General features: G+C 45.6%; 1 protein-coding gene and 1 long non-coding RNA gene across 3 annotated transcripts in view; one reads left to right on the top strand and one right to left on the bottom strand.

Moving 5' to 3' along the window:
• MATN2 (matrilin 2) overlaps positions 1-27,597 on the top strand; it is a 132,876-nt gene that overhangs the window by 102,018 nt on the left and 3,261 nt on the right. For both annotated transcript variants that reach the window (XM_017669448.3, XM_017669447.3), the window contains exons 8-16: positions 2,171-2,293; positions 5,006-5,128; positions 5,370-5,492; positions 16,327-16,449; positions 17,705-17,827; positions 19,869-19,991; positions 23,969-24,382; positions 26,318-26,470; positions 27,477-27,548. In XM_017669448.3, the coding sequence (XP_017524937.3) occupies positions 2,171-2,293; positions 5,006-5,128; positions 5,370-5,492; positions 16,327-16,449; positions 17,705-17,827; positions 19,869-19,991; positions 23,969-24,382; positions 26,318-26,470; positions 27,477-27,548 (1,377 nt within the window). The remainder of the gene's footprint in view (positions 1-2,170; positions 2,294-5,005; positions 5,129-5,369; positions 5,493-16,326; positions 16,450-17,704; positions 17,828-19,868; positions 19,992-23,968; positions 24,383-26,317; positions 26,471-27,476; positions 27,549-27,597) is intronic.
• LOC108402746 (uncharacterized) lies at positions 14,925-26,379 on the bottom strand. Its single transcript, XR_001854521.3, has 2 exons — positions 26,079-26,379; positions 14,925-15,400 (listed from the first exon to the last, which is right to left on the bottom strand). It is a non-coding gene; the product is annotated as an uncharacterized lncRNA (long non-coding RNA).

Consider the following 27,597-nt stretch of genomic DNA (forward strand, 5'->3'; position numbering starts at 1 on the left):
TTCTGTTCTGCACAGGTAAGGTTGTTGATGAGCTTCAGGCTGCTGAACTCATCATCCAGCTCCAGAGTGGTAATCTAGGCTGGAGGGATGGGCTGGGAACTGTGACCCTCAACCCATTTTCTTGGCCATCAGGTGTCACTGCAGACAGCAGCTGTCTACATGCTTTGAGCCCTAGGGATCAGGTTAATTGGAAGAAGAGATTTATTGGATTCCCCCAAGCTTTCCCATCTTTCTTGAGAAGGGATGGGCTGGGAACTGTGACCCTCAACCCATTTCTATGGCCATCAGAGGGCCTATTTTTAGGACCAAATGAAATTCTAAAGCACTTAGCAGGTGCTTACAAAATGGCAGCATCTATGATTATCATCAGTAACTTTATTATTGGACTGCTTCTAATGATGCAGTCATTAGAAAGACAAAAAATGACATGGTCCCTGCTTGTGGAACTCATAGTCTGTGAATGGAACGTTCATTGAGACATGGCACAAAAAATACTATGTGAAAAAAAAAAAGAAGCTATGTGACCTTTGTGATGAATGCTATGAAAGAGAGAGGTCCCATAGAAAGAACTGACTTCACCAGGGACATCACCAAAGAGATGGTGTGAAAGAAGATGGGAAGATTAGGGCAGTGAGGACCCACTGAAGAAAGTGGGGAACATGTGTTTCGTCTTCTAGTTATTTGTATATGTAAGTCCTCTTAAATACATTTTGGGTGGAGATATGATAAATAAAAACAAAATGTGTGCTTCCTCAATTTATTACTTCATGGTTTCAGATAATTGTCCCTGTATCACTTAGGGTGCTTTATAGTCATGAGAAATAGAAAATCCAATTAATGGTATCTTAAGCCATTTATGGACATTTACTTTTTACTCAACACATGCAGAGGTGGTTGATCCCAGGGTTGGCTCAGGGAGTCAGTGATATTATCAAGAACCCAGGTTCTTTCTGTTCTTTCACTATGCTAAAGCATGTTGACTTTTCATCCTCATGCTTGCTGCCTCATGGCTACAAGACAGTTGCTGTAGCTCCATGCACCATATCCTCATACTAGATCCAAAGACAGAAAGGAAACAGGGCAGAAAAAGGCATTGCTCTTCATACATCTTTGTCTCTTCATGGAGGAAAATCTTTCCTAGGGACCCCACTAACTTCTTATGTCTATTGGCCAGAACTAGGGTGTATTCCCATCTCTAGATTAATCTCTGATAAAGGAGAACATGGTTGCCATGCTGGCTTAGACTAGTCATGATTTATGCCTTGGTGATCAGGGTTCTAGTCCCAAGAAGATAGGGAACTGATTGTTGGCAAGGCAATCAACAGTGTCTGCCACATCCACAGGAAAAAGAACAATGGAGTTAAACTGACCCAGCTCAGCCATGAGGTTGGCAGTGACCATTTTCCCCAATACCAGTCTCATAAAGGCCATCCATGAGCTCATTTTATTTCCTTTTGTAGTTCTCCATCTCCCCTCATAACCTGCTCTGTGCGGGGTCTTGTGGTTTTAGCATTTTCTACCAGGAAATGAAATTGCTGTTTAGCTACTAGTTATGATGCCTCTTCCATCTCCAGCAGAAACCCAGCTTGGATGGGGGTGAAAATTACCAGAGGGCAGAACTGCAGTCACCCGGGACAGCATCAGAGCTGTGTCTTCTCCAGTTTCTTGATATATGGATTCTGTCATGCTCTTACACAGAGCCAGATTAAGCCTTTGGACCCTTCTTAATGTAACTGCCATTTCCTCCCTCTCCTAAATAACTGGGTACCTTCAAGATCAGCAGTTGTTTATTCTGCCTTGTGATGTCCAATGTCATTGTCAGGTGTCACTGCAGACAGCAGCTGTCTACATGCTTTGAGCCTAGGAGTCAGGTTAATTGGAAGAAGAGATTGATTGGATTCCCCCAAGCTTTCCCCTCTTTCTTGAGAAGGGATGGGCTGGTAACTGTGACCCTCAACCCATTTCCTTGGCCATCAGAGGGCCAAAGACCCATGGTGGAGAAGCCAGAGGTACACTTCGGGTACCAGGTTCACTTTCAGACAAGCTCCTGGAGAGCAGGCTGTTTTCTCTGGCCTATGATGTATCTTACTTACTGATGTTTATGTGACAGGCTGACCTCACAGCCTGGGAGAACCCAGTCTGAAGGAGGTTCTGTCCTTTTTCCCCTCAGGGATCAACTACTGTGCACTCAACAAACCACGTTGTGAGCATGAATGCGTCAACACGGAGGAGGGTTATTACTGCCGCTGCAGGCGGGGCTACACCCTGGACCCCAATGGCAAGACCTGCAGCCGTGAGTGCTCTGGGGCCAGGGTGGTGATGGGAGGGCGAAGTTCACACACAGCCCTGCACTCAACAGCAGCCAGGCCTGTCTGAAACTGCTGGGTTTCCTGTGAGCCTGACCGTCCTTGCTTCAGATTCATTACTTAGTTTCATTCATAAAATGGGACTGTTAATGCTACCTACCTCATAGACTGGGTTGTGAGGATTAAAAGCATCGATACATATAAAACACTTAGAAAAGTGCTGCTAATCATGGAATAAGCACTCAATAAACATTCACTAGAATTATTATTTGCTGCTGAGAACACTGACTAAGTCAGACCAAGCTCTACTAAATACTAGATGTGTGACCTTGGACACGTTATTTAACTTCACCAAGCTTTGATTTTCCCATCTGTGTAAAAAAGTGAAGATAATAATAGTATTGATCTCCTAGAGTTCTTAAGGGGGAATAATCCAGACAGTTTCAATTTCTAGCACTGTGCCTGCACAAGGAAAACATGCGAGTAAAGATGATTGCTCATCGTTATCATGGAGCCTGGGAAAGGGACCACTGCTGGCTCCAGGGCTGGGACAAGACGCTGGGAGAGGCAGACCTCAGAACACACTTGGGCTGCCACAGAGCTGAATTGAGGGCAGAGCAGAGAAAATGGGACTTTCTGTGAAGGCTTTTCTTGATTTTCTTGTGTAAGAGGCACAACAAAGCTCCCTTTGGTGATGTAATGCATGGAAACTTGCAGGCTTTGCCAGCTGGACGGTTCCATCGTTTTTTATGAGGCACACTCTCCACTGGTCCAGACCAGCAGGGGTGGGCGCATGAGCACTGTGGTGGATGCCTGTGACCCTGGGATATGTGCAGAGGGGCTCAGGAACGGAGCCAGCTTAGAAGGGGCTCTTTGTGTGGCTTTCCACCCGGCAAGCAGCACATCTGCTCCAGCTTTGGGGACAGAGATAGATTGTGAATGAGAACAGTGCAGCTGTTCAGCATTTGGACCTTAAAGTGCCAGGAGGGCAAGTTTCACAGATGAAGTATTAGGTACAGAGTAGTCCTCAGGAAAAGTCGTGCTCCTTCAGTTTTCAGAGGGAGCAAAGTGCCTCTATTAGGCTTTCTAAGGACTCATCTTGGAGGTCAAATAACTTTTGAATCAGAAAGTTGGTGCTGCTGTACATTTGCCTCTGGATGTCTCTGAATCCTTTTGAGAAGCCAGCAGGGATCAGGAGGTCTTCTTCTGGACACAGAGATGCCCTGGTGAAATCTGAGTCTATGCACATTCTACCTTCTCCCTGGAGGGTGGGGTCTTGTCAGCCAAGAGCCCTGGCAGGTATCTCAGGGCAGGCTGGGCATGACCTAGCTGAGCCCACCTAAAGCCCCAGGCCTGCCTCTCCCTCCCAGCATGCCTTGGAGGAGCCTAGAAGAGCTCAGAGGAAGGGCCAGAAGACATCCCTTTCTCTCTGGGATCTAATAAGAACCACCTCGTCAGCTTCAAGAAAGCATAAACCAAGCCCTATCTTCCTAGACCCCCAAGGGCTGTGGTATCCTGCTGCCTTGCAGGCTCAGGGAGCCCCAGGCTGTGATGGCAGCAAGCACTTTTCAGATGCTCATTCTGTGCATAGCATTTTTCAGGCATTCAACTCACTTTATCCTCACAACAGCCTTTTGAGTATCTACATTCTTATCTCTAATGAAAGATAGGGAAACTGTGGCACAAAAAGATTAAGTAACTTTCTAGGGGTCATATGACTGATAAACGGTGGTAGCAGGATACAAACACAGACTCTGGCTCCTGAGATCCTGCAAGTGTTTGCAGTCAGTACCTCTGCCAGTGGAATGCTCCAGAACCCACCAGCCCCAGGCCCTGCGGGAGTCAAAGCGGCCCACCTGATGGTCCTGCACAAGGCCTCAGGTGTCTTCCCAGTCTCTGGGTGTGCATTGTCTCCATCAAGGATATCTGGGAGGCAGTGCAGGGCTGTGTGTGGGAGCCATTCACCACAGCTAGTGTTCACTGCCTTCAGTACTCGTGGCCCCGCGGGGCCAGCTGTGCAGCACCCGGGTGCCAGGACAGGCCACACATGCAGCCTGGGCTCATGGTTTGTTTTCAGTCTGGGTGTTCCAGTTAAGAGGGATAAAGACAATTTTTCTCATTGTCAGATATAAATGGAATTACATGATTAATTCTTTCCCAGCAATACTTAATAAGCCTTCATACAGTGATTATTATGTGCCAGCTACTGTTCTGAGGGCCTGACATGTATCAATTCCTCTACTTCTCACCACATTCCCCTAAGAAAGCAATGACCACTATCCCATTTCTCAAGTCAGGAAATGATGGCAGAGAGGCCAAGAGACTTCCCAGCATCTAACGGCCAGAAGTGGTGGGGGTGGGCTTTGAGCCCAGCTAGCTTGAGGTCACAACTCTTCTTAAGCCCTGCTCTGTCAGCCGTGTCAAGAGTGTTGCTCTCACCAACCCCAGCACAGGCCGTGTGTGCACTTTACTCTTCAAACAAAGAAATGGGAAGGAAGGAAAACAAACAAACGAGGATGATTTTTCAGGGAGGCCAGTTGCACAGGATAGAATGAAACCTTCTGCTGTGCCCAGTGAAGTGAAATGGCTCCTTAAGGGCTCCCTCCCAGGAGGCTTTGTATTTTCATGCCCCATTGCTGCTGTTGCTGGTGGGTATTGCCCCCTCCGGTAACTTTATTTCTTTTGTGTGACAAATGCAGGGGTGGATCACTGCGCAGAGCAGGACCATGGCTGTGAGCAGCTGTGTCTGAACACAGAGGAATCCTTTGTCTGCCAGTGCTCCGAAGGCTTCCTCATCAACGAGGACCTCAAGACTTGCTCCAGTGAGCCCCTCTCCATGCTTCTCTGACAGGGAAAGGGTTTGCAACAGGAGTGAAAAATGTGATGACTGCACAGGATGACAGATTGTGGTCCCCTCTTTCCTCTGCTTCAGGGGGATTGGGGGATGGTCTCTGGGGTCTGTATTCCTGGTGGGGGAGATAAGCATGATGGTGGTGACTTGCTTCCCATTGTCATTACCCAGAGGCCTCGCTGATGACCTCACCTGGCTGTTGGGTTTTGCAGGGGTGGATTATTGCTTGCTGAGTGACCATGGCTGCGAATACTCCTGTGTCAACACGGACAGATCCTTCTCCTGTCAGTGTCCCGACGGACACGTGCTCCGCAGTGATGGGAAGACCTGTACCAGTGAGTGTTCTGAGGTCTGGCAACAAGTGGGACTTGCTGCAGATGGTTGGTGGGTGGGGTGCACCGGCAGACAGGTACCACACTGTGAGTCCACTCGCGAATTCACTAGCCCATGGGAATGTGGCTAAAGGCCTCTCTCGGTGATCTTAGCCCTGGTGCTGCTCACCCTGCCCCATACGTCCTTCCCCAACTTCCTGAGACAGCTCTTTCCTACTTCCACAGTCTGCCTCCGTCATTTGAAGCTGGACAGAGCCCTGTTTCTTGGCTCTCTCTACCCCCAGTCTGGCAGATGGTGGTAGCAGCCTGTGTTGCAGGAGAATAGTAATAATGTGGACCCCTTACTGACTGCTGTCTTTGTACTGGGCACTGTGTTAAGCAGGAGCATTCCCAAGTTCTGGCAAACCTGTGGAATGCCCATTTTGTGTGGAAACTGCAGCTCAGATTAAGCAAAGACACTAAGGTTTCTTGCTGTTAAGTGGTGAGTGCAGACTCTGGCCCGTGGACACCGAAGCCAGTTCTAGGAGAAAGGGGGGCTCCTGAGCAACCTTCCCTCCCCCAATCTGATAATCTGGCAGCAGACAGAGAGGTTGGCAGGGATGTTTCCCGGGTACGTATTTCCTTGCAGCTGGTCCAAACTCATTCTCCATAAATTAAAAACAAAAAATGCTCCCTCTCTCCTTTACCCAAGAGTGCTGTGTTTTCTGCCCTGCAATCCTGTTTCCGAGTAGACCAAGATAAAGATTAAAAAATATTCATTTTGAGAGAATGGATCAGAAATGGAGAAAAAGGACTATAATTTACCTTCCCTCTCCTGCTGGCCTTTCTGGTTGTAAGACCAAGTGCCTTGACACTGATACAATGGTGGCCACAACCTAATCCATCCACCTTTTTGTGTTGTCTAGTCACAGAGGCAGGTGGGCTGATCTCACAGCTGGTGTGCCTCTCTAACTGTGCACCTGTGAGAAAATGTTCCTCTAGTTTGGGGTAGATTCTTTAGTATTCGCAAATGGGTCATTCATTATGGCTTGCCGGTGGCTGCCTGCTCAGGTGCCTCCAGGAGCACTGCAGCCAGCACAGGGAGTGTGTGGACACTGGGGTGTAGAAAGAAGGTGGTGGGCGTGTCGAATTGCAGTGACTGCCGGCCAAAGCCAGATGCACCGGGTTTTGTTGATTTAATTCTCGATTTTCTTAGATAATTCATGCCTTCTTTTGCCTTCCCCTTACTGTGATCAAGAGCTGACTCTAAGATGGCTGCTGGCCTTCTATGAAAGCCTCACGGCCCTTCCAATCAAATGCCACCCCTTTTCCTTACAAGCACATCCCCCTGCCCCCAAGGCCACATCTGGGTTTTGCCACTGACACTTTTAAATGTTGCCTGTTTTCTCACTTAAATGAGTTTGTAACTAATGGTACAGTTATATCATTCATATGCATAAATGTTCAACAGTGCAATTAGAAGTGTATTTGGTATGTATATATTTATGTATGGTTATGACTATATGAAAAGTTGTGAGATGATTGGATGGGTTAGAATTATCCTCAGGGAATGATGGTAACCAGAGACACATTTGAACCACTAGCTTATACATACATGTGCTGTTACCCAAATTGAAGGCTCTCTATCTGCCCCAGATGATTCAGTCTGGTTGCTCTGTCTTGTAATAACGGGCTATGGTTTCAGTGTGGCTCTAGGGTTAGCTGGGGGTTGTGATGTATGTTTCCTAGCTATGCCAGATGACAAAGAGCCTGATGACACAGTTCCACCTTTTTGGAAAAGCCTGCTGGGTTATGGATGGGGGAGCCCACTCAGATCCAGCCAGGCCTGGCTCAGCAGCTAAAGGTGTCCTTGGCTCTTTGTAAAGGTAGCCTCCACTTAGAGCCTTGATAGAAATGGTCTTAAAAACCCCTCACTCACCTTTCAGAAGGTGCTCTGAGCACTGGGGAGCAGACCCAGGTCCCCAAGGCCCTGAAACTAACTGGACACTGTTACTCCCATACCCTGCAGGCACCTTGGGCTCTCTGGTCTCTCCCTCCTGCCCCCAAAATCCCAAGCTGTGATTGCCTAGATTCTCCCTAGGAGCCTTCTCTGCCTTGAGGGGTTGATACACAGACTGGGTGGAAGTGGGGAAGGAATGGAGTAGTCTCTTCTGTGAGCTAGAGCTGAGAGGCCTCCTTCCTCCTGTAGCTCCTAGAAATGTCCCTACAATAGACCTTTAACAAAGGCATCCCAGCATCAGAAAGACTCCTGTCATAGGCTAGACATGCACCAAGCGCACTGTAGAGGGCCTGCCAGCTCCTGGAGGTCAGAAACCAGGTCTTACTTGGAGTCTGAGTCCCCAGGCCTGACCTACAGGAGATTCTCCAAAAAGTTCAATGAGGGAGAGAATGAATGGCCAGAGACCTGTCTTTCTATCCCGTGCTACCTGGGACAGGGTCCACTCCCTGCTCGATAACTTTCAGTGCCTCTCTGCTGTCTCCCTAAGTAAACTTCCAGTCACATTCCTCAGCTTGGCAATGCTGGAGAACCCCTCCCTCCACCTCTTGAGTCCCACCCCAGGTCTTCCCTGGTCTCCCCAGCTCTTCAGGAGAGTGAGCCCCTGTTCTCTGGGCAAGTGCTGAACCACCAGCCTGTGGCTGACATCACGATCACCCACCTCACCCCAACAAGGGACTTCCTGTGTGCAGGACCTCTGGGAGCTCCTAGCCCCCACCTCTGCGGGCTTGGTGAGGACCTCTCCACAGCACTCTCCCTGCACAGATCTGAGGAGCCAGGTGGCAGAGTAGGAAGAACACTGAATTAAGGGCCCAAAGACTCAATTTAAATTTCCTTGCTTGGGTAAGGAAGTTGATCCTCTCTAGATCTGATTGCTCAACTATGAACTGGGGAGGATCACTTCTCCCTGTCTGTCTGGGTCGCCATGTGGCACAGGTAGAAACATTCCTGGAAGTGCTTTGGGAACTTATAAACCACCATACACCCCTACAGTTCTCTTGTTACGATCTTACCTCCCACTGTCAGGCTGCCCTGCACTGAGGGGAGGGCTGAGGTGGCACCTGGCCTTGCTGCCTGGAGCCCACCTCCCAGGGCCAGGCCTGCTCCAGCTGGAGGGCCCCCAGAGGTGGGCTGCCCCGGGACAGGAGAGACCCAGGGGCCTGAGGCTGCCTCGGGGAACCCTCCCTCCCTCTGGCAAGTGGATGGTACTGACAGGAATCTGAGCCACAAGCCATAGAGCACCGGGAGACCCTGCTGAAGGCACTCCTGGTCCCACTATCACTGGCAGGCCAAGGCCAGCAGATGCCCCCCAGCTTCACTTCAAATGGCAGAAGCAGCCCTGAATGAGGCAAAGGGGGTGTTACAGTCTATTTGGGCTTTCATAACAAAACACCATGGGCTGGGTGACTTACAACAGGAATGTGTTTCCTCAGAGTTTTGGAGGCTGGAAGTCCAAGATCAAGGTACCAGTGTGTTCACGTCCTGGTGAGAATCCTCTTCTTGTCTTGCAGACAGCTGCTTTCTTGCTGTGTTCTCACATGGCAGAGAGAGACAGACCGACAGACTGGGAGAGAGAGACAGAGAGAGGAGAGAGAGAACAAGCTCTCTGGTGTCCTTCTTGTAAGGGCACTAATCCCATGGTGGGGGTCCCCACCCTCATGACCTCATCTAACTCTAATTACCTCCTAAAGACCCCACCTCCAAATATCATCACACCAGGGTTAGGGCTCAACATATGAATTTTGAGGGAATGCAGTTTGGTCCATAGCAGGGACCACTTTCACCCTGTGTATTTACATGATAGGTTTGATGGAACAGAAGGAAGCTTAGAGATCTCCCCTTCCTTGTGTGGGAAATAGGCCCAGGAAGGAAACGAGTGGCCCTGGGGAGCAGTGGCAGAGTCAGGACTAGATCCCCACTCTCCCGACTCAGGATCTCTTGCCCAGAATGAGATGCCCTTTGAAGTGGATCTCAGTTCAGCTGCTTCTTAGTTTTCCTGATCAAAAGCCTTTACAGAGTTAACAAACTGCTGATCCTAGTTTTATCATAAGAAAAGCTGGAAAATGGTGTAATTCTATCTCTCAGCCCTGGTTACCCTCTTGGCAGGGCTGGAGTTGGTTTTAATGACCTCCTACATGAAGCCCCAGACACAGGATTGCCATCTGTCGTCACTGTAGCCGTGCAAGTCCACAGAACATATTACCCCATGATTGCTGTGCCACAGGCATACATGACTCACCAGATGTGGAGAGCACAGTCTGTATCAGCATGGGGGACTACTGGACATGGGCCCTAAAAACCTGTGCTTTGTCCAGAAACTTCTAATCATTCTGACCACATACGGCAGACCTCAATCATGATGACGGGTGATTAAATGTGTGGACCTGTCTCCATAAATGGGAAAGGAAGAGAATCCTTCTTTTAGAGGAAAAATGCTTTCTTCCTGCCTCCTGAGGTTTTGCACACATCCTCTCTTCCACTTCATTTAAGTGATAGTCAGTCTGTCTGCATGCTCCTCTCTGAATTTGAGTCCAGGTACTTCCTTGAGCTCTTGGTCCATTTCTTCTCATTCTCCACAAGTATCTACTGTGGATCTTCCATTGTGCTGGGAGCTGGGTTTACCTGGTGTTGATGCCAGTTCAGTTTCTGCCCTGACAGCTTAATGTTTATCAGGGAAAAAAGGTGTTAAAGACGTATCCTCCATTCCATGTGAAGAGACTTGTGCCACAGGAGGAAGTGGCAGGGGGACCCTCACCTGGTCTAGAGAAGGTCTCCTGAGAAAGAGAGGCTTCATCTGACACCTAGAGATGATGGAGTGATCTAGCCAGAGATGGAGGGCATCATGGACTTAATGCTTGTGTCCTCCCAAAGTTCATATGTTGAAATCCTAACCCCCAAAAGTGAAGATATTAAGAGGTGAGGCTTTGGGGATGTGATTAGCTCATGAGCATGGGACCCTCATGAATGAGATTAGTGCCCTCATAAAAGAGACCCTGCAGGGCTCCTTAGCCCCTTTTGCCATGTGAGGATACAAGAATTCTGTGGCCCAGAAGGGGGCCCTCACTGGACCATACTGGCACCCTGATTCAGACTTCCAGCCTCAAAACTGAGAGCGGTAGGTTTCTGTAGTTGACAGGCCATGCGGTGGTATTTTGTTACCGCCTGAACAGACTAAGGCAGAGGAGGAAGGGCTTCCCAGCCATAGCAAGGAGCACATGGGAAAGCAGGTCCAGAGAGCAATGGCAGGAGGTAGAATGTGCTGAGTGTTGAGTATTGAGTGCAAGAGAGAGACGGGTGAGCCATGGACCTGGTGAAGCAGGCTGGACAGATCACCTGCAGCCCTTAAAGTTACATTAAATTATTTGGAGGCCTGGTCTCCCTTGAGAAAACTATTTTAGTGTGTCTTCTGAGAATCTGCCAGCCTGTCCAAGTAGACTCTGCTGAGCCAGGATGCCCACTGGATGTACACCTGGATCAAGGATCATGGAGGTCATAGATCTGTGAGGTAATCACACCTCTGCCTCCAGCTCAGCTGACACAGTTCACCTCTGCAGAGTAAGGGACCTTGGGAAAGTCTTGTCCCCTCTCTGGCCTTCAGTTTCCTCAACTCTAGCAACATTGGACCAGTTTAACTCCAAGATCCCTTCCAGCCCAAGGATAAGAATAGTGTTGTGCCTGGCACAGAGTCAGTGTTCCATAAACCCTTGCTGAATGAATCGGCTCCTTGCTGGGGTGCCCAGCATTCTACCCAGGCTGAAGGCATCCACGATAGTGAGATGGGGATGGTGACTACCTTTGTCTGTTAGGGAACCACTGAAGTACTTTCCTATGGGGGAGCCTCTGGGAGAAGCTGACTGCAAGCTGGCTTCCAGACTTGGTTGAATAGAAAGCAGCTAGAGGCTGTGGTCAGAATCTAACTACAGTACACCTTTGGCATTCTCTTATTTACCATGCATGGTTCTTTAATTTACAACCCTGCCATGCAGAAACAGGCATTTTGCTGAACAAACATGAATTGTGCACTCAGCAAGACTCATGTGTGGGAGAGTGAGGAGCCCAGCTGACCCCCCAGGGTTCTCATTTAGAACATCTGCACAAAACCATGGGGCGCCGGTCTGGTTACCTTCAATGTTTGGAGTAGAAAACTGAGCAAATGTTTCCTTTGATTCAGCAGGTATTTCCTGGGGGCCTATTATGTGTCAGGCATGAAGTTAGGTGCTGGGAGATGCAGGACAGACATGCAGATATAGTCCATGGCCTCTTGGACATCGGACCCCGATGAGCCTAGTCTGGTGAGGAGGTGGGAGCACACCCAAGCCAACCAAAGTACTACCTGTTCAGTGACAGATGGGATGCTGTAAAAGGGGGCAGGTGCCCAATGCTCAGAGGCCTGGAAAGACATCTGGACATGGTGGAGAAGGAAGACGAGGCAGAGGAATGTCTGTAGCTCATACTGAGGTACTGAAAGTACTCAGAGCTGGGGGAGAACAGGTGAGATAAGGTGCCGGCAGGCCCTGTGAAGCTCGCCAAGGACTCTGTGTCTTATCCTAAGACCCTCTGGAAGTCTTAAAGGATCTCAGACAGAGGCAGGGAGTGACTTGAGCAGATTAGATTTTGGGAAGAAGACTCAGGCTGAGTTGGGAATGAACTGGAGGGGTTGAAGGAGGGTATGTGGAAATCAGTTAGTAGATAATGCAAGAGCCCAAGAGAAAGATGATGGCATCTGGTTCCTGATTTGATGGAAGCATAGAAAAATCTGGACTGTTAGAAAGGTCTCTGAACCAAAGGTCTGCATCCACTGCCAGATGGTTTATTGGAATCATCTGTGGAGCTTTTAAAACATCCAGAAGCCCAGACAGGACTGGACCCCCTGCACCCCTTGAAACAGAGACTATGTTACATTGATTGATATAACTTCTTTGGAGGACAATTTGGAAATGTTTGTCAGCTTTAAATGTCCATACCCTTTAACTAGGCATTTCCACTTCCCTGTATTTATATTTCAGGTATGCCTTTACTTTGTATGCAAAACTCCATACACAAGAATATCCATTGTAACAATTTTTGTAATACCAAAAGACTGAAAACTACCTAAATGCCCCCAGTAAGAGACTGGTTAAGTGGATTACAGGGCAGCCTTTAAAAATAATGATGTACAGTGTCAAAGGTGAGAGAGAGAGGTGTACTTTTAACTGTAAATCTTTGTGTCCAATAAGAGTTTTTCAATTTTTAGAACCGGTTAGAGGGTTACAAGGCTACAAAAGACATTTGTTAGGAAGTTTAGCTCCCACTCTTGCCTTGCCATCCTGTGCCCTACCCCCACCTCCATCAGTATCTGGTGGTGGCCAGCCTCCAAATGGCCACTGGTGATCCCCATCTCCTGGCGTTCCCACAGCTGTTGGGAACAGCTTCCTTCACTGTTGGTCTGTGTGACCAACAGCATATGGAAACTACGGTCTGCTGCTTCTCAAATATGTGTCTTGCATGCTATCTTTCACATCTTTGGGGGGCAGCTGTGTGTGCAGCCCTGTGGACAGGCTCCCATGAGGAGGAACTGAAGCCTCTGTCCATCAGCTAGTGAGGAACCAAAGCCTGCCAATGAATGTATGAGTGAACTCGGAAGCAGATCTTCCAGCTCCAACCGAGACCTTGAGATCGCTGCAGCCCCAGCTCACAGCTTGATTGCAGGCTCATGAGAGACCCTGAGCCAGACCCACCCAGCTAAGCCACTCTCGGATTCCAGACCCTCAGAAATTGTGTGAGATCATAAAGTTGCTTAAACTTTTAGGTTTTGAGGTAACTTGTTGCATAGCAATGGATAGCTAATGTACCATTTTTATTAGTTTATTATTTATCCTGCATGTTTCTTTATCTGAATAAAAAGCAAATATGGATATTTTTATTTCCTCCCTTTTGTTACACACATAAAATATGGTGTACTATGTACCCTACTCTTTGCCTTTTTTCCCCTCACTCAATGGTATTTATGGGTGATTTCTTCATACTGTTACGCAGAGAATGTCATCATTCTTTTTATAGCTGCTTAATGTCAGCTAGTCCCCTGCTGCTGAGCACTTGAGTTGTTTCCCATTTTTCATTATTACAAACAATGCTGCCATAAATAACTCAAAAGTGTATCCTTTCATATGGTCCAGGGGTATGTAGGAGAGAATTCCAGAAGTGAAGTTGGCTGAGTCAAAGGTCCATTTTGTAACTCTGGTAGATTTTGCCAGATATCCCTCCCTAGGGGATGGATGCCTTTTAGTATGTTTGAATTTTGAATCATGTGCCTGTTTTACCTTTAAAAAAATCTCTTCAGGTGATGCTCATGTTCATCCAAGGTGGAGGTATCACCACTACTCTACTCTCTCTTAATCAGATGCTCTGAGAGGGGTGAGGAAGGGCAAGGTGTAAAAACTCAAACTCTCCACACACTTGGAAAGTGTGCAGACAGCAAAATTTCCAAATAGCTACTAATATGAAAGGCCAGGAGAACTCAGAATCTAGGCTGGGAGCTCTGGGATGGTTTGCAGCCAAGGTGAAGACACCCTCTGTGGGCACTGGCTTCAGGCTCAGCAGGCTCCTGATAAAGGTAGGCAGCACCCATCTACCAGGTGCAGCTCAGACCACCATGGCCCAGGGAAGACTGGAGGCCAGTGGCCCTTCAGGGTCTGTGCAGGAAGACTCAGCCACTCTCCTGAAGGAAGCCTGAGATGGAGCTGAGAGGACAGGACAGAATATGGGGGACACTCCGGAAAAAGGGGTGTGCTCAGGTGGTGTGTCTGGATTCTGACTTGACAAGGCTGGCCTGAAAGAGTTATAACTACTTAATTATGCTGGAAAATGGAGTATTCTTAATATAAATTCATGTTAGGGGAGAAACAATGCTCCCCTCCACAGCCAGCCAGCTGTCTGTATTATGGATCACTCAGTTGTATCTCCACTCAACACTAGGTGAGGTGCTGCCCCAAGCCCAAGCCATCGGGAAATGTTCTGCATTCATAATGAGTCTTGATTGTGCCCAGAGAAGTAAGTCACGTTCAGAACAGAAGAGAGGGTCCAACTCTCCTTTGACTCTCTTCCACAGTTATAATTTCAGTGAACATAACACTTGGCTAGTCTTCAGAAATTTTGACAGTGCTTCTGCCCAAAGGAAAACAGGCAAAATTCCCTTCATGTTTGAAAGCTTACTTTAGAATGTAGCAATGCAGTGTAGTTGGGGAAAACGTGGAATTTGTTATTAGATTACACTTTTAGTCTGGTGCTATCACTTATTAGTAATTGGTCCTGGAGAGCCATTAACTATCCCAAACCTTAGTTTCCCTAGCTTGTAAATGGGAACAACAGCTGCCTTAACTAACCCACACGATGGTGCTCAGGACTCCCCTTCAAAAATATAAACTGCAAAAAATCCCCTACAAAAAAGTGTATGGTCTGTGCCTGATTATAAAAGTGATTGCGCACTTTGGAGCCTTTATTTAATTCTTCAGTGCATCTCCATTGTAGAAATTCCACTTGATCTGAAACGATTGAGTTGACTGCAAATTGCATATCATTCTCTTAAAAAGTTAAAAAGTCACTTCCCACCTGTCCTCAGTATAAAGCACTTAAAATATCAGCCTGGTTTTCACAGATTCACAAACCAGTTCCCAAGGAAGCCACTCCAGCCCTGTGGATGGCAGTGCCATTCTTCAGTTGCTCAGGCCTCAGAGTCATCTGTGGCTCTTCTGTCGTATCTGTATAGAAGATGGTCTCTTCATACCCAGCCATCAAAGCTTGTAGGCTCTGCCTTCAAAATACAGCCAGTCTGACCACCTGTCACTAGCCTGGTGTGGGGCACCAGGATGATCGCAGTAGGTTTCTTCTGGTTCTCCATGCTCAGTCCTTCCCATGCCCCATTCTGCGCACAGCCGTCCTTTTAAAACAAAATCAGTTCATGTCACTCCACTGCTCAAAACTCTCCAGTGGCCCCTTCTCTCTCAGATCTGATTGCTGCCTGTGAGTCCCATGTGGCCTGCCCCTGGTGGCCTCAGTGGCCTCATCCCCTGCCATGCTTGGTTTGCCTGGGTCACACTAGTTTCCTCGCTTTCCCTGAAACCTGCCAAGCATGCTCCTACCTCTGCTGTTTTCAAATACTGTTCTTTCTCCAGAGTGCTGTTCTTTCCACCACTGTGCACTCAAACGTCTCTTTCTTCAGGCCTCTGCTCAACATCGCCTTGCCCGACCACGGCATGTAAAACAGCAAGCCCTCCCCACGCACCAGCCCGGTGGGAACTCTCTCTCTGCCTCATCCTGCTTTCCTCCAGAGCACTTGTCCCCATCTGACAAATACATTTGTCTAGTTTTTGTCTTCCCTGCACCTTCCCTCACACCCCTGCTGCCAAATACAAGCTTCACAAAAGCAGAAACTTTGTTTTATTATTATATCCCCAGAACCTAGAAGAGTGCCTGACTCATAAAATATTCGATGACAGAATGAACAAATAAAGAATGGATTAGCTAAGTGTGATAAATACATACATACATAAGTAGATAAGGTGATATTACAGGTATATGATAACCAATGAAGTTGAACTTATTTTCTAATATTTATTGATCACATAGCTCTCCTTTTGTAAACTGACTTTTCATGTGTTTTGCTCATGGTTCCTGTGGAAATGATGATATCATTTTGTTTTATGTATTCTTAATATATTTAGAATTTTTGCTCAATGTTTTGAAATTGCACGGTGGGATAAAGTACTGTTTTAAGGTATCTAAAATGTATTTTAAGACTGAATAAGTTACAAATGTATGAAACATTTCCTTTTTCTGTCTCCCTAATTCCAATTGGATTCTTAGAATTGGACTTTTGTGCTTCGGGGGACCATGGCTGTGAACATTCCTGTATAAGCAGGGAAGACTCTTTTGTGTGCCGATGCTTTGAAGGGTTTATACTCCAGGAAGATGGGAAAACCTGCAGACGTAAGTTATTATTGGAATTGGCTCACATTAATGTCTGACCTGTACATGAAATCCACTATCCTCATCTCTGTGTAAATCAGTTACTCTCAAAAGCTAATGCCACAAGACCAGCTGAATGTAATATGTGATCCTGGATGAGAAAAATGACAAGGTAAAAAAACAAAGGAAATATAAATAAACTATGGACTTTCATCGATATTAATGTATCAGTATTGGTCCATTAATTGTAACAAATGTATCACATAAATGTAAGATGTTAATAATATAAATCAAGTATGGCATTTATGGGAACTCTCTATAATATAGTGTCAACTTTTCTCTAAATCTAAAGTATCCTAAAAAATAAAGCCTATTAAAAGGAAAACAAACAAATGGACAATTGAAAAAGTCAATGCCAGAGCTAAAACTGAAGTTGCTCATTTACTATGGCAAGAAACAGTGGTTTAGCAATGAGATCTAGTGGAAAGATGTACAGTCTGAAATCCAAGATTCTATTAGCGTCTAGCCGTGTCATTCATGAGCTGGGTAAGTTGCTTAACTTCTCTGAGCTTCTGTTTCTTCATTTTTAAAAATATTGTTGTTTCTGATAGCATAAATCCCTCACAGAGACCACCTTCTGTTCTGATGAGGCCATTCTTACATCTCAGAAAGCAACACCCTTTAGAAGGGGCCAAGACATGTCTCTCTATAATCAGACAGGAGTGTGTAACCCTGAACAAATGATTTCCATCCCTATCAGTCATCTTTTTCTCAACCTTCTCAAAACACTTTACAAAGAGCATCTTGTGTTAACACATTTGAAGAAAAGATAGGTAACTGGAATTATTATTGTCATTTTTCAGGTGAAATGTAAGGCTCCAAGAGTTTACCTGATATTTCCAAAGTCATATGTCAAAGCCAAAGAAGCCAAAATTAGATTTAAATGCTGTTAATCTAAATTGAGGTTTAATCTCCTAAGTAATCATACCAACAGTGTTCCTTCTGATAGCAGAAACTACGTCTGCAAAAAGCTGATATGATGGATGGCGTTTATATGCATTGCTGAAGCAGGTGCTGGTGATGAAAATGAGAACGTTTGAAGAGTTAGCGCGAATTAGAGCCGATGAACTTTGTCCTCAATTTTCCCTTCCTCCCCATGGATCACTGAGCTCAAGTGGCCCTGAGTCCAGTGGCTGAGATGGATGGATCCTGAGGGGTGAAGCCCGAGGAAAATTTATGTTGGTGAAATTGATTTAACTTGCTCTGCTATCCTCAGGGAAAGATGTCTGCCAAGCAGTAGACCATGGCTGTGAGCACATTTGTGTGAACAGTGATGACTCGTACATCTGCAAGTGCTGGGAGGGATTCCAGCTCGGCGAGGATGGGAAACGCTGCAGAAGTAAGTAGCCTCCAGGTAGAGACGAGCTTTTCCATCTGTGGGTCTTGGATAGTTCTATAACTTCATTTAATCTTTAAAATCTTCCTTTACAATCAATGTCACAATTACAACTTCCTGCGTTGGGTGCTCTGAAAGGGTTTTGCTGCTGATCAGTACAGTAGACCCTTAGTTTTACAGGAATTTCTCAGTCGACGCCTGAGTGTCAGGCTCCTTGCTTCTTTTCATTTTCTCCCAGCTTGGCCCTTTCCACAATAGTGTGGTTGCCCAGAGCCTATCTCAGTCCCTGGCTAGTCACTGGATGGAATTAGAATTCCTGCCAGAAATCACTATGAGGATTCAAGGATAATTACAGCACTTTTTCTTCATGGAAGACTTTATATGTAAGGGTAGAGGGTGGGAAAGAGGCTGAAGAGATTTTCTGTGGGTTTCATTTATTCATTCTATCATTTGCTTCTGTAGGTCACTCAGATTCTGGGAGTTTACTTAGAAAGTGTACTAGAGTTTTCCAGAGAAGGAGACTCAATAGGGTGTGTGTGTGTGTGTTGTAGCACAGCAAGCAGGCTAGAAGAGCTGATGTTGCAGCTCTCGTCCAAAGGCAGTCTGGAAGCAGAATTTCCTCTTCCTTGGGAGGATTCATTCTTTTCTCTTAAAGCCTTCAAGTAACTAGATGAGGCCAACCCACATTATGAAGGATGATCTGCTTCACTCAAACTCTACTGACTTAAATGTCAATCTCATCTAAAAAATAACTTCACAGCAAAATCTAGGCTGATGTTTTAACAAACAACTGGGCACCATAGCCTAGCCAAGGTGACAAATAAAATTAACCACCACAGCACCCAAAAGAAGAGGGAGATGGGGCACATGAGCTAGTGAGGTGGGCATTAGAAGACCACAAAGCAGGGATTTTTTTCCTCCAGATTCTGAGCTGTTAATCCCTCTTTTGGGGGGTTTTAACAGTGTCTACTTGCTTTTGTGACACACCGTTCCAGCGGTCAGAATGGCCCTTTTTAGTTAAGGCAAAATTAATTCAGATGCTTTTGAAGTTGATGTTTACGCACTTCCTCACAGATTCCTTTGAGATAGCTGGGAGTACTCCCCATGTCAACAAAGCTGGGTTGGATGGGACTTAGTGGCCTCATTCTTTCACCAGCAAGAGGGGCTCCTGCGTTTGGCGAGAAGTTCTGTTTGAACAAGCGCCTCCTGGGACCGGGTCCTGACTCTGCAAGGCTCGTGGACAATCCTACGTTTTGCCTTCACACTGTGGTGTCTCTTCTGTGGGGGCCATGTCTACAGTTCTGCCCATCGTGTCTGCCTGAGCCATTTGTTCCTGCTTTTATTTCTATAAACCTGCACATACACACATGCACCACTTATTCATTCAACATATTTTTTGCTCGGTAAATTGCTTCTACTTCTAGAGGGATCTGTAGTCACTTGACACCAATTTTGTAGGAAGCTTCCCTTGTTAGGGAGCCAGTGAGAGAAAAGAACAGTGGGCTTCATGCTGTGGGGGAGGAGTATCTGGAGGCATCATGCCTCAGCTGCGCTGGCAACTTGCTGCATGACCTTTGGCAACTGCATGAGGCTTTTTGAGTCTCTTCATTTATACGTTGCTTAAGTACCCCTGACTTCCTCTTCTCACAAAAAGTGAAGATTAAAGGGCTGTAACTGCTCTGAAGAGTTTATGCACCTCATGCAGGAGAAATGCTCATTAGATAGTTAAAATTGGAGCATTTGGGATGTCCGCGGGGAAAAATCAGTAGCTTCGGAAAACCAAAGCACATCAAGCAATTCCAAATCCAGGGCACACAGCCACCCATCTTATCAGTCAGGCTGTGGGAGCTAGAGATTTCTGGAGCTTTTCTCTCCCATGCTCTATCCTAAGTATTAGAATGAAAAATGGGATGTTAGAAAGGAGGTTTGAACAGAGATGGGTTTTTTAAAAAAGGCTGACTTTTGAGATCTTCCCTGACATGACTATTCAATCCAGCTCATTTCTACCCTGATGGGGTCCCTCAACTCCCTTCATTTCTCTTAGGGAAGGATGTCTGCAAGTCGACCCACCACGGCTGTGAACACATGTGTGTTAGTCGTGGCAGTTCTTACATCTGCAAATGCTCACAGGGATTTGTTCTAGCTGAGGATGGAAGACGGTGCAAGAGTAAGTGATCTGAACTTGGCTTTCTGCTTTAGTTTGGTTTGGGAGCGATTGCTTTTGGAGTGTTTTCAAGAAACAAAACCCTCACCTCTGCTTCTCCCATGAATATAAATGTGCATGCATAAATGCAGAATGAGGAAGAGAGAGCTTAACTGCAGCCCCTGTGAAAAAATTTTTGTTTTCGTTGATAGTGGATTTCACTATCAGCCAGAAGGCTAGAGTGAGCTAAGGCTGAATATGAGTATCTGGAATGAGGGAGGTAAGACTTGTACTCTACTCTGTGCTGGAGAATTACACTCAGTCCTGGGCATTGCACTTTAGGAAGAGAGAGAGGGATCAAAGGTTTAACATAAAAAAAATTTTTAAACTCCAAACTTAAACAGAAAAAATCTTCAGAGACTTATTTTATAATCGCACAGTAGAGAAGACCTTTCTAAACATGTCATGAAGCATAAAAGCCATTTTATAAAGGAGAAAATATATACTGTGAGAAACACACTCACTGGTCCAAACTCAGTAAGTGGATACAGAGACAAAGAGAACAGCGGAGAGGGGCTTTAATGATGGTATTGCAAGATTGGTGTCTGGTGAGCAGGCATACCTGAGGCCGTTGGTGCCAAGTAATTTATTTCCTAGTATGCAGTCCCTCCCCTGGTTCCTCATTGGCTGAGTACTACAGGGTTCATGTTCTTTCACGAATGTCACCTAAGCCAATTATATTCACACTGGGCCTTCTCTTACATTTGTCTTAATTTCATTGATAGGTTTAAAAAAACTCAAACAGTTATAGTCAGGCCTTTACCCATTCCCCACCCCCACCCCCACTCTCAGCCTGAGCAGCTTCCTGGCATATTTTCCACCACGTGGCCCTTTGTTAATACCTTACTGTTAAAATGTTTAAACTTCCTGGTAGGAATAAATCACATTAAGGTTTTATGCTTTTTTCTAACAATAGTAATAGATTAAAGCTATGATACCCTTTTTTTACCTATTAGTTTTTAAAAGATCAGAAAAATTTGATGATTCCTTAATGCTGACAAAAGCATATTGTAATAGGCAATTAAAAATTTATCACTAGGCATCTGAATAGGGACAATCTTTAGGAGGGCATTTAGGCAATACTTTAAAAGCAATACTTTTAGTTTATCCAACTGATATGTGCATGTGTTTACAAAGCCATATATACAAGGATATTCCATGCAACATTACTTGTAGCAGCCAAAAAGTTAGAAATAAGGTATGTCCATACATAAGAGATAAATTATGGTTCAGCTGTACAGTAGAATATTATACAGCTGTTAAAAATAATGAAGCAGCTCTACATGTATCGTCAAAATATTTTATATTACCATTGATATATTTTGTAAAAGGCTCCCTCTAACAAACATTTTCTCTCAATAGATATGTAGATAAATACACATACACATATATGCCCTTTTGTAATGCCTGATTTGTTCCATGTGCATGTATTGTTTTTAGAAAAAAATTTTTAAAGGATAGTGACAAACAAGATTTGGAAAGCATCATGGTGAGGGAATATAGTACAATGTCAAGTGAAAAATAAGGGGAGAAACTGGCAATCTTTGTAGGAAAATACCAAAGTGACAGTCGCTTTATTCATAATTTGTATGATTCCCCCCAGGGAAAGGAAGGACACTGGGGAAAAGTTGCAGCTCAGCACAAGGAAAAAGACGTTTTTTTCTCAAGGAAGCTGTGTATTTAATTTAGTTATGATCATGAACATCTGTCAGGGAAGCTGTATAATAAATTTAGTTAGAATCATGAACTTCAGGCCAGATAGTCCTGGATTTGAACCCTTATTCATACTATTTGTGTGAACTTGCACAAATAACTTCTCAGAGTCTTCATTTCTTCACCAACAAAATGAAGATAATACTTCACAGAATCATCATGAGGAATAAATGAGATCATGTATTTAAAGGTGCTTAGCCCAGTGCAGGCACATACTAAGTGCTGGGCAAATTATGGCTACTGGGATCATCAACAACAAAGATGTCCCAGAATGGGGCTTCAGGGGTGGGGTGATGAGTTCCCCATCGAGAGAGGTGTTCAGACCCAGGCTGAATGCCTGCTGGGTAGGGATGTTGTAAAGATGTAACCAACCCAGCCTAGGGACCTTTAAATGTTTTGTCCAGTCCTGAAATTCTGGAAGTCTGAAAATAAAGTTCTGAAAGCTGTTGTTCTTCAGCAACAAGAAGGTGGGGGGACAAGCAGGACCAGCCTGTTATCCCCTGGGCTGAGCGAGAGGGCAAGTGTCGGCGGCTTGGACACCCTCCCCTGAGATCTGGAGAGAAACAAAACCACACCAGGCCGGGAGATGTGTGTGTGTGTGTGTGAGTGAGAGAGAGAGAGAGAGAGAGAGAGAGAGAGAGAGAGAGAGAGAGAGAGAGAGAGAGAGAGAGAGAGAGAGAGAGAGAGAGATTTCTTGCCCTGCTGTTGTTCCACTCTACCTAGCATTTTTATTCCCTGGAGAAGCCTTCTGTGCCCCTCTGCATAGAGGCTGCAAGAGTTGGTTTTGTTCTGTAGAAGAGCATATGGGGAAGAGGAGAAAGACTTGTTGCTGGAAAGCTAGTCTGGTATTTCTGAGATCTTCCTGAAGGTGCCTTCAGCAAGTGCTGGAGAGTCACATGCATGCCACCTAAGAGTCTTTTTTTGATTCAGGAACAGGCTATGAATGTAAATGAAGCTCTGAAGTGGCCTTTTCCTCTTTCACTAATACAGTATCAACAGGTTGAGTAATGAGGACAAGTAAGGGAAGAACTCAACCACCCAACACACACACACACACACACACACACACACACACACTAGCAAGTTACTCAGGCTAGGCACAGAAATATGCTTGTGTATGTCTTTACTTGCTTATATTGTGTTTAGAGAAGACAGCTGTTTGATATATCACAGAAAAAAGACAATGTTATATCAAACACTGTAGACTGAAATGAGATCATCCATTTGGGATCTGTAAATTTTTCTGATGAGGCCCTAAATAACAACAAAAAATCTCTCCATACACAGATTGCTTAAGTATTTGCATAAAGCTTGTACTGTCAACCAGCTGAGTTTCCTGAAAAGCTTCCATGTAGATAAGAATTCAGTGAAAATTCATTTTTAATCTTTAGTAAGTACTTAGAGGCCTACCCAATGGAACACCATCTCTTTCATTTATCCTTTAAACAAGCATTTATTGAACAGCTATTGTGTGCCAGGAACTGGGGGTACAGAAATGAGTGAGACATGGTCCTTGAGGAACTAGAAGAGCAGAGGAGCCCGACACATAGTCAAATAGCCATCTTACGGTGTGGAGTCCTGCCTAGAGTGTACAGTACGAAAAGCAGCTCAGTGTCAGTGATTCTGCCTTGCTCACTATGTCCATCCTGCTGTGCCTGTCTTGCATGAAGCAGGAGCTGAATCAGCAAGTTTTTGTTGAATGAATTAGTAGTGTTAGGAGTATGCAGAGAGTAACTAATTCAAGCTGGGTTACTAGGAAGGCTCCCTGGAAGAGGTGAGGGCTGAGCTGAATTTTAAGACTGCTTTTCTCCAGTGTCTGTCAGAATAGCAGCAGTGAGGTGATGTCACCCTCCTGGCGTGAGGGGTTGCTGTCAGACCCTTCAGTGTGCTCTACACGCAGTCCCTCCCAGACCTGGCTGTCATGACCCATGGCACAGTGAGGACCTGGTTTCCTAGAAGGTCTGTGCCTCTGCTGTGTGTTTCGCCTGTGAAAAATACTTGAATCAATTTGACAATCAACTTAATCAGTCTGACATGTAAAACCAAGTGTGAAAATTACTGTTGCTTATCACTCTCCCAACATTCTGTCTGGCCTGTATGTATTATCTAAAGAACAAAAGTGGTTCTCCAAACTGGTTAAGCCTCCAAATGAAGCATTATTTTCTCCTAACTTATACATTAATTATTTTTTGTCATTTAACTATCTCAACTTTCCTTCTGTTCTGTAGGATGCACTGAAGGTCCAGTTGACCTGGTCTTTGTGATCGATGGATCCAAGAGCCTTGGAGAAGAGAATTTTGAGATAGTGAAGCAGTTTGTCAGTGGAATTATAGATTCCTTGGCAATTTCCCCCAAAGCCGCTCGAGTGGGGCTGCTCCAGTATTCCACGCAGGTCCGCACAGAGTTTACCCTGAGGAGCTTCATCTCCGCCAAAGACATGAAAAAGGCCGTGGTCCACATGAAATACATGGGCAAGGGCTCTATGACCGGACTGGCCCTCAAACACATGTTTGAAAGAAGTTTTACCCAAGCAGAAGGGGCCAGGCCTCTCTCCACACGGGTGCCCAGAGTGGCCATCGTGTTCACAGACGGGCGGGCTCAGGATGACGTGTCCGAGTGGGCTGACAAAGCCAAGGCCAATGGTAATATGGGATGGAGGTGTGGCTGACACCACTCAAGGTTCAGGTTTCTTACCCTCCCCTGGTGGACACAGGAGGGAGATTGGTCAGAGCCTAGAAAAAGGCTTCCTGCCATCTGCTGTTATCCACCTTTACAAAACTGCCACCTAGAGGCCTTAAAGGGACCCCCAGGAGTTGAAGGACTCAGGAAGGATGGGAAAGTCTCGCTGACTGGGTGATTGAAATAGACACAGACTACACCAGAGTAATGATCCCCTACAATTTTCTAGCCAATGTGTAACCTCCAGCGGAGTGAGTCAACCCAGCACAAGCTGTTTAACCACAGATAAATACCTAACAGCTCCCAAACACTGTTCAGCTTTTGAATCACCTGAAGAGTTTGGTAAAAATATATTCCTGATGGGAGAACTTTTACTTGTACGTTTTTCCTAAAACTAATGCTTCAAGTGAATACTCTGAAAGCACACAGCCTTAAACGAGCAAATACTCTCGTGCTTGCAGGAGGCAAAAGTGCATGTTTGAGGAAATTAGTATGTTGGAAGAGATAATGACTCTAAGCTCACGTTGTTCAATAAAGCCCAGCCTCTTCTCTGAGATTTTCCTGACCTCACATATAACGCAGGGGGAGATTTGAGGTACTTCAGTTGTGTATAGACCTGAAGTGTGGCTTTTTCCCTAGCTCAGTAGAGTAGTAAAAAAGTGTCCTGCCCTGAATCATCTGGGTAGATTATAAAACTGTCTGTTCATACCCAGTTCCTCTGCTTCTAGACTAGCTTGCTAGAGCTCAGTCAAACCCAGACACCTCTAGCCTGCATTTTTGAAGTATTGAGGGAAGCATCTTGTCTCCAAAGACAGTGGAGAGCCCTTCTACTGGTCTCATTGAGACCAGCTACCCTACTCTTCTTCCCCCCACTCAAATTTCCACAGGTCACCCAAAGGCAGGTGGTAGGGAAAACATATTTGTATTTGATTCTTGAAGCAACAAGATTTATCTGAAGAAACATCTTCTAATGAATTACTCCTACGCATAGCTAACACACTCTTAAAATTGTAGTTATCCTTTTTAGGAAACTGTGCAGAAAGGCACTGGGCTTCCAAACAAATATGCTGAACTTGGCGACTGACTTTACACAGACTTAGTACAAAGCATAACTCTTGCCCCTTGGCTTTAAGAGCCATTTTCATATGTATTTTTAAAATATATAGCCTAATGAATGAGCCAGAATAAGATATCAGTGCTGAAAAAATGTCAAAAAGCAAGCAGAACTTAAGTTCTTACTGTGTTTTACTTTCAGATGAAGCGTATGTGGGGGAAGACGATTAAGTTTGCTTAGAAAAGCTTTTGGAGCAATCTCATATCCTGTGGAAATCTAAGGTTGATTTCTTGGGTTTGATCTGTTTCTGGCTTTGGGGATTTCCAATGGTCTGCGGTTTCTCCTTTTCAGCTTAGCACCTCCTCACAGTCTTTGTTCTCCCAAGAGGGGTGGGCAGAATGCAGTTGCCCTGGCCCCAGGTCCCTTAAGGTTCCCATCCTGTACCTTTGACAAGTAGAAACTAGGTTATAAGGTCATAAATTGACCTGCTTCTTAGGATACCCCCAGAAGAGATTCCATTTAGTAAGCCATAAACTAGTACTTATTTCTACTTTATCCACAAGGCTAACTGAGGCCAAAGCGGAAGATTTGTTAAATGATCTTACCCAGAACTGAGCAACAGGCTGGAAGACTAGCTGCTCAGCCTCTCCTAGATGCCTCCTCTCTCTGGATCCTTCTCTGGGTTCATAGAGCCAAAATAAAAATGGAAAAATAAAGGAAAGTTGACATGGAACCTTCAGATCACACCACTTAACATCTAGCTGGTGTTGGGTAAAGTACACACAACTTCCAGACTGGGAACACACTCTTAACTACCTTGTTCTTAATTTGCTCTGTACCTTAGGAATAACTATGTATGCTGTTGGAGTAGGAAAAGCCATTGAGGAGGAACTGCAGGAGATTGCCTCTGAGCCCACAGACAAGCACCTCTTCTATGCTGAAGACTTCAGCACAATGGGCGAGATAAGTGACAAGCTAAAGAAAGGCATATGTGAAGGTACTGTCGCTGATGTAGAGAGCTCAGCACGCAGGGTGGCACGAACTCTGAATGAGAAATTCTCAACCCACTTCTTCAAAGTACTCAAAAAAGTATCTCCCTGGGTGTGCCAGGGCCTGTGCAAAACAGGGGAGCGAGAAGACAAGAGTACCAGCTAACACTGCTTGAATGCTTGCAGTGTGCCCAGCACAGTGTGATGGGTATTTTGATCCACCAGCATACTTCATCATCACAAAAACCCTATAGAAATGCTCATTTAACTAAGAAACAACCATTATATCAATCAGGAGAGCTCCTGTGCAATCTCAGGATATGCCTGTAATTGGAGTGGGAAGGGATGGGAGTCCTTTCAAGCCCACTGTTGAATATTTAAAGAATGCCTTCCTATTTACAGAGCATTAGACTGCCCTTCAGAGTTCAGGTTTTGTTATGCCCAGGAGCTCTCTGTGCTTTTTGCCAGTTCACTGCTTGTGCCAGCTCTGCTTACATACAGCAGTTCTATTTCCCCTTTTACTGGTGTCCCAGCTTCAGTCACCAATAAAATCTCAGTGTATATAATGTGTCTTCCTCCTCTAGAGGAAAGAACAGTGAGGTGAGGAGGGACCAGGGAGGGAAAGCCTTTCAGATTTCTAACGTGAGTAGATTATGTTTGGCCTTGAGGTGCTTTCATTCAAGTTGAACTGCCTCAAGTAGAGCTGTTGCCATGCAACTTGATCCTTGGACAACTAATTTTTTTCCCACCCTACCTTCTAGACAGGACATTTTGGGGGACATTCCTAGGTAAGACGCACTTAAGGGGACCAGGTTCCTCTTACTAGAGAACTGCCCTCGAGTGCTCTTGGATTATCATTAGCAATTGCTTTTTGAATCTGTGGTGTTACCAAATAAAACCGAAGTACCCTGGGTCTCAGCAGGTAGGTAAGGAGCTGGTCCAGGACGTTTCCTAAAGAACACATGCATGCACGCAGACAATTGTCACTCCTTTTGGTCATCTTTTTCCTCCCAGCTCTGGAAGACTCTGATGGAAGTCAAGACTCCCCAGCAGGGGAAATGCCAAAGAGGACCCACCAGCCAACAGGTATATTTAAAAGCAGTGTTTCTAGAACCTTTGGTGGATGCTTCCCCCG

The sequence above is a fragment of the Manis javanica genome, chromosome 2 (genome assembly GCF_040802235.1).
Source record: "Manis javanica isolate MJ-LG chromosome 2, MJ_LKY, whole genome shotgun sequence".
In the NCBI taxonomy this organism is placed as follows: Eukaryota; Metazoa; Chordata; class Mammalia; order Pholidota; family Manidae; genus Manis; species Manis javanica.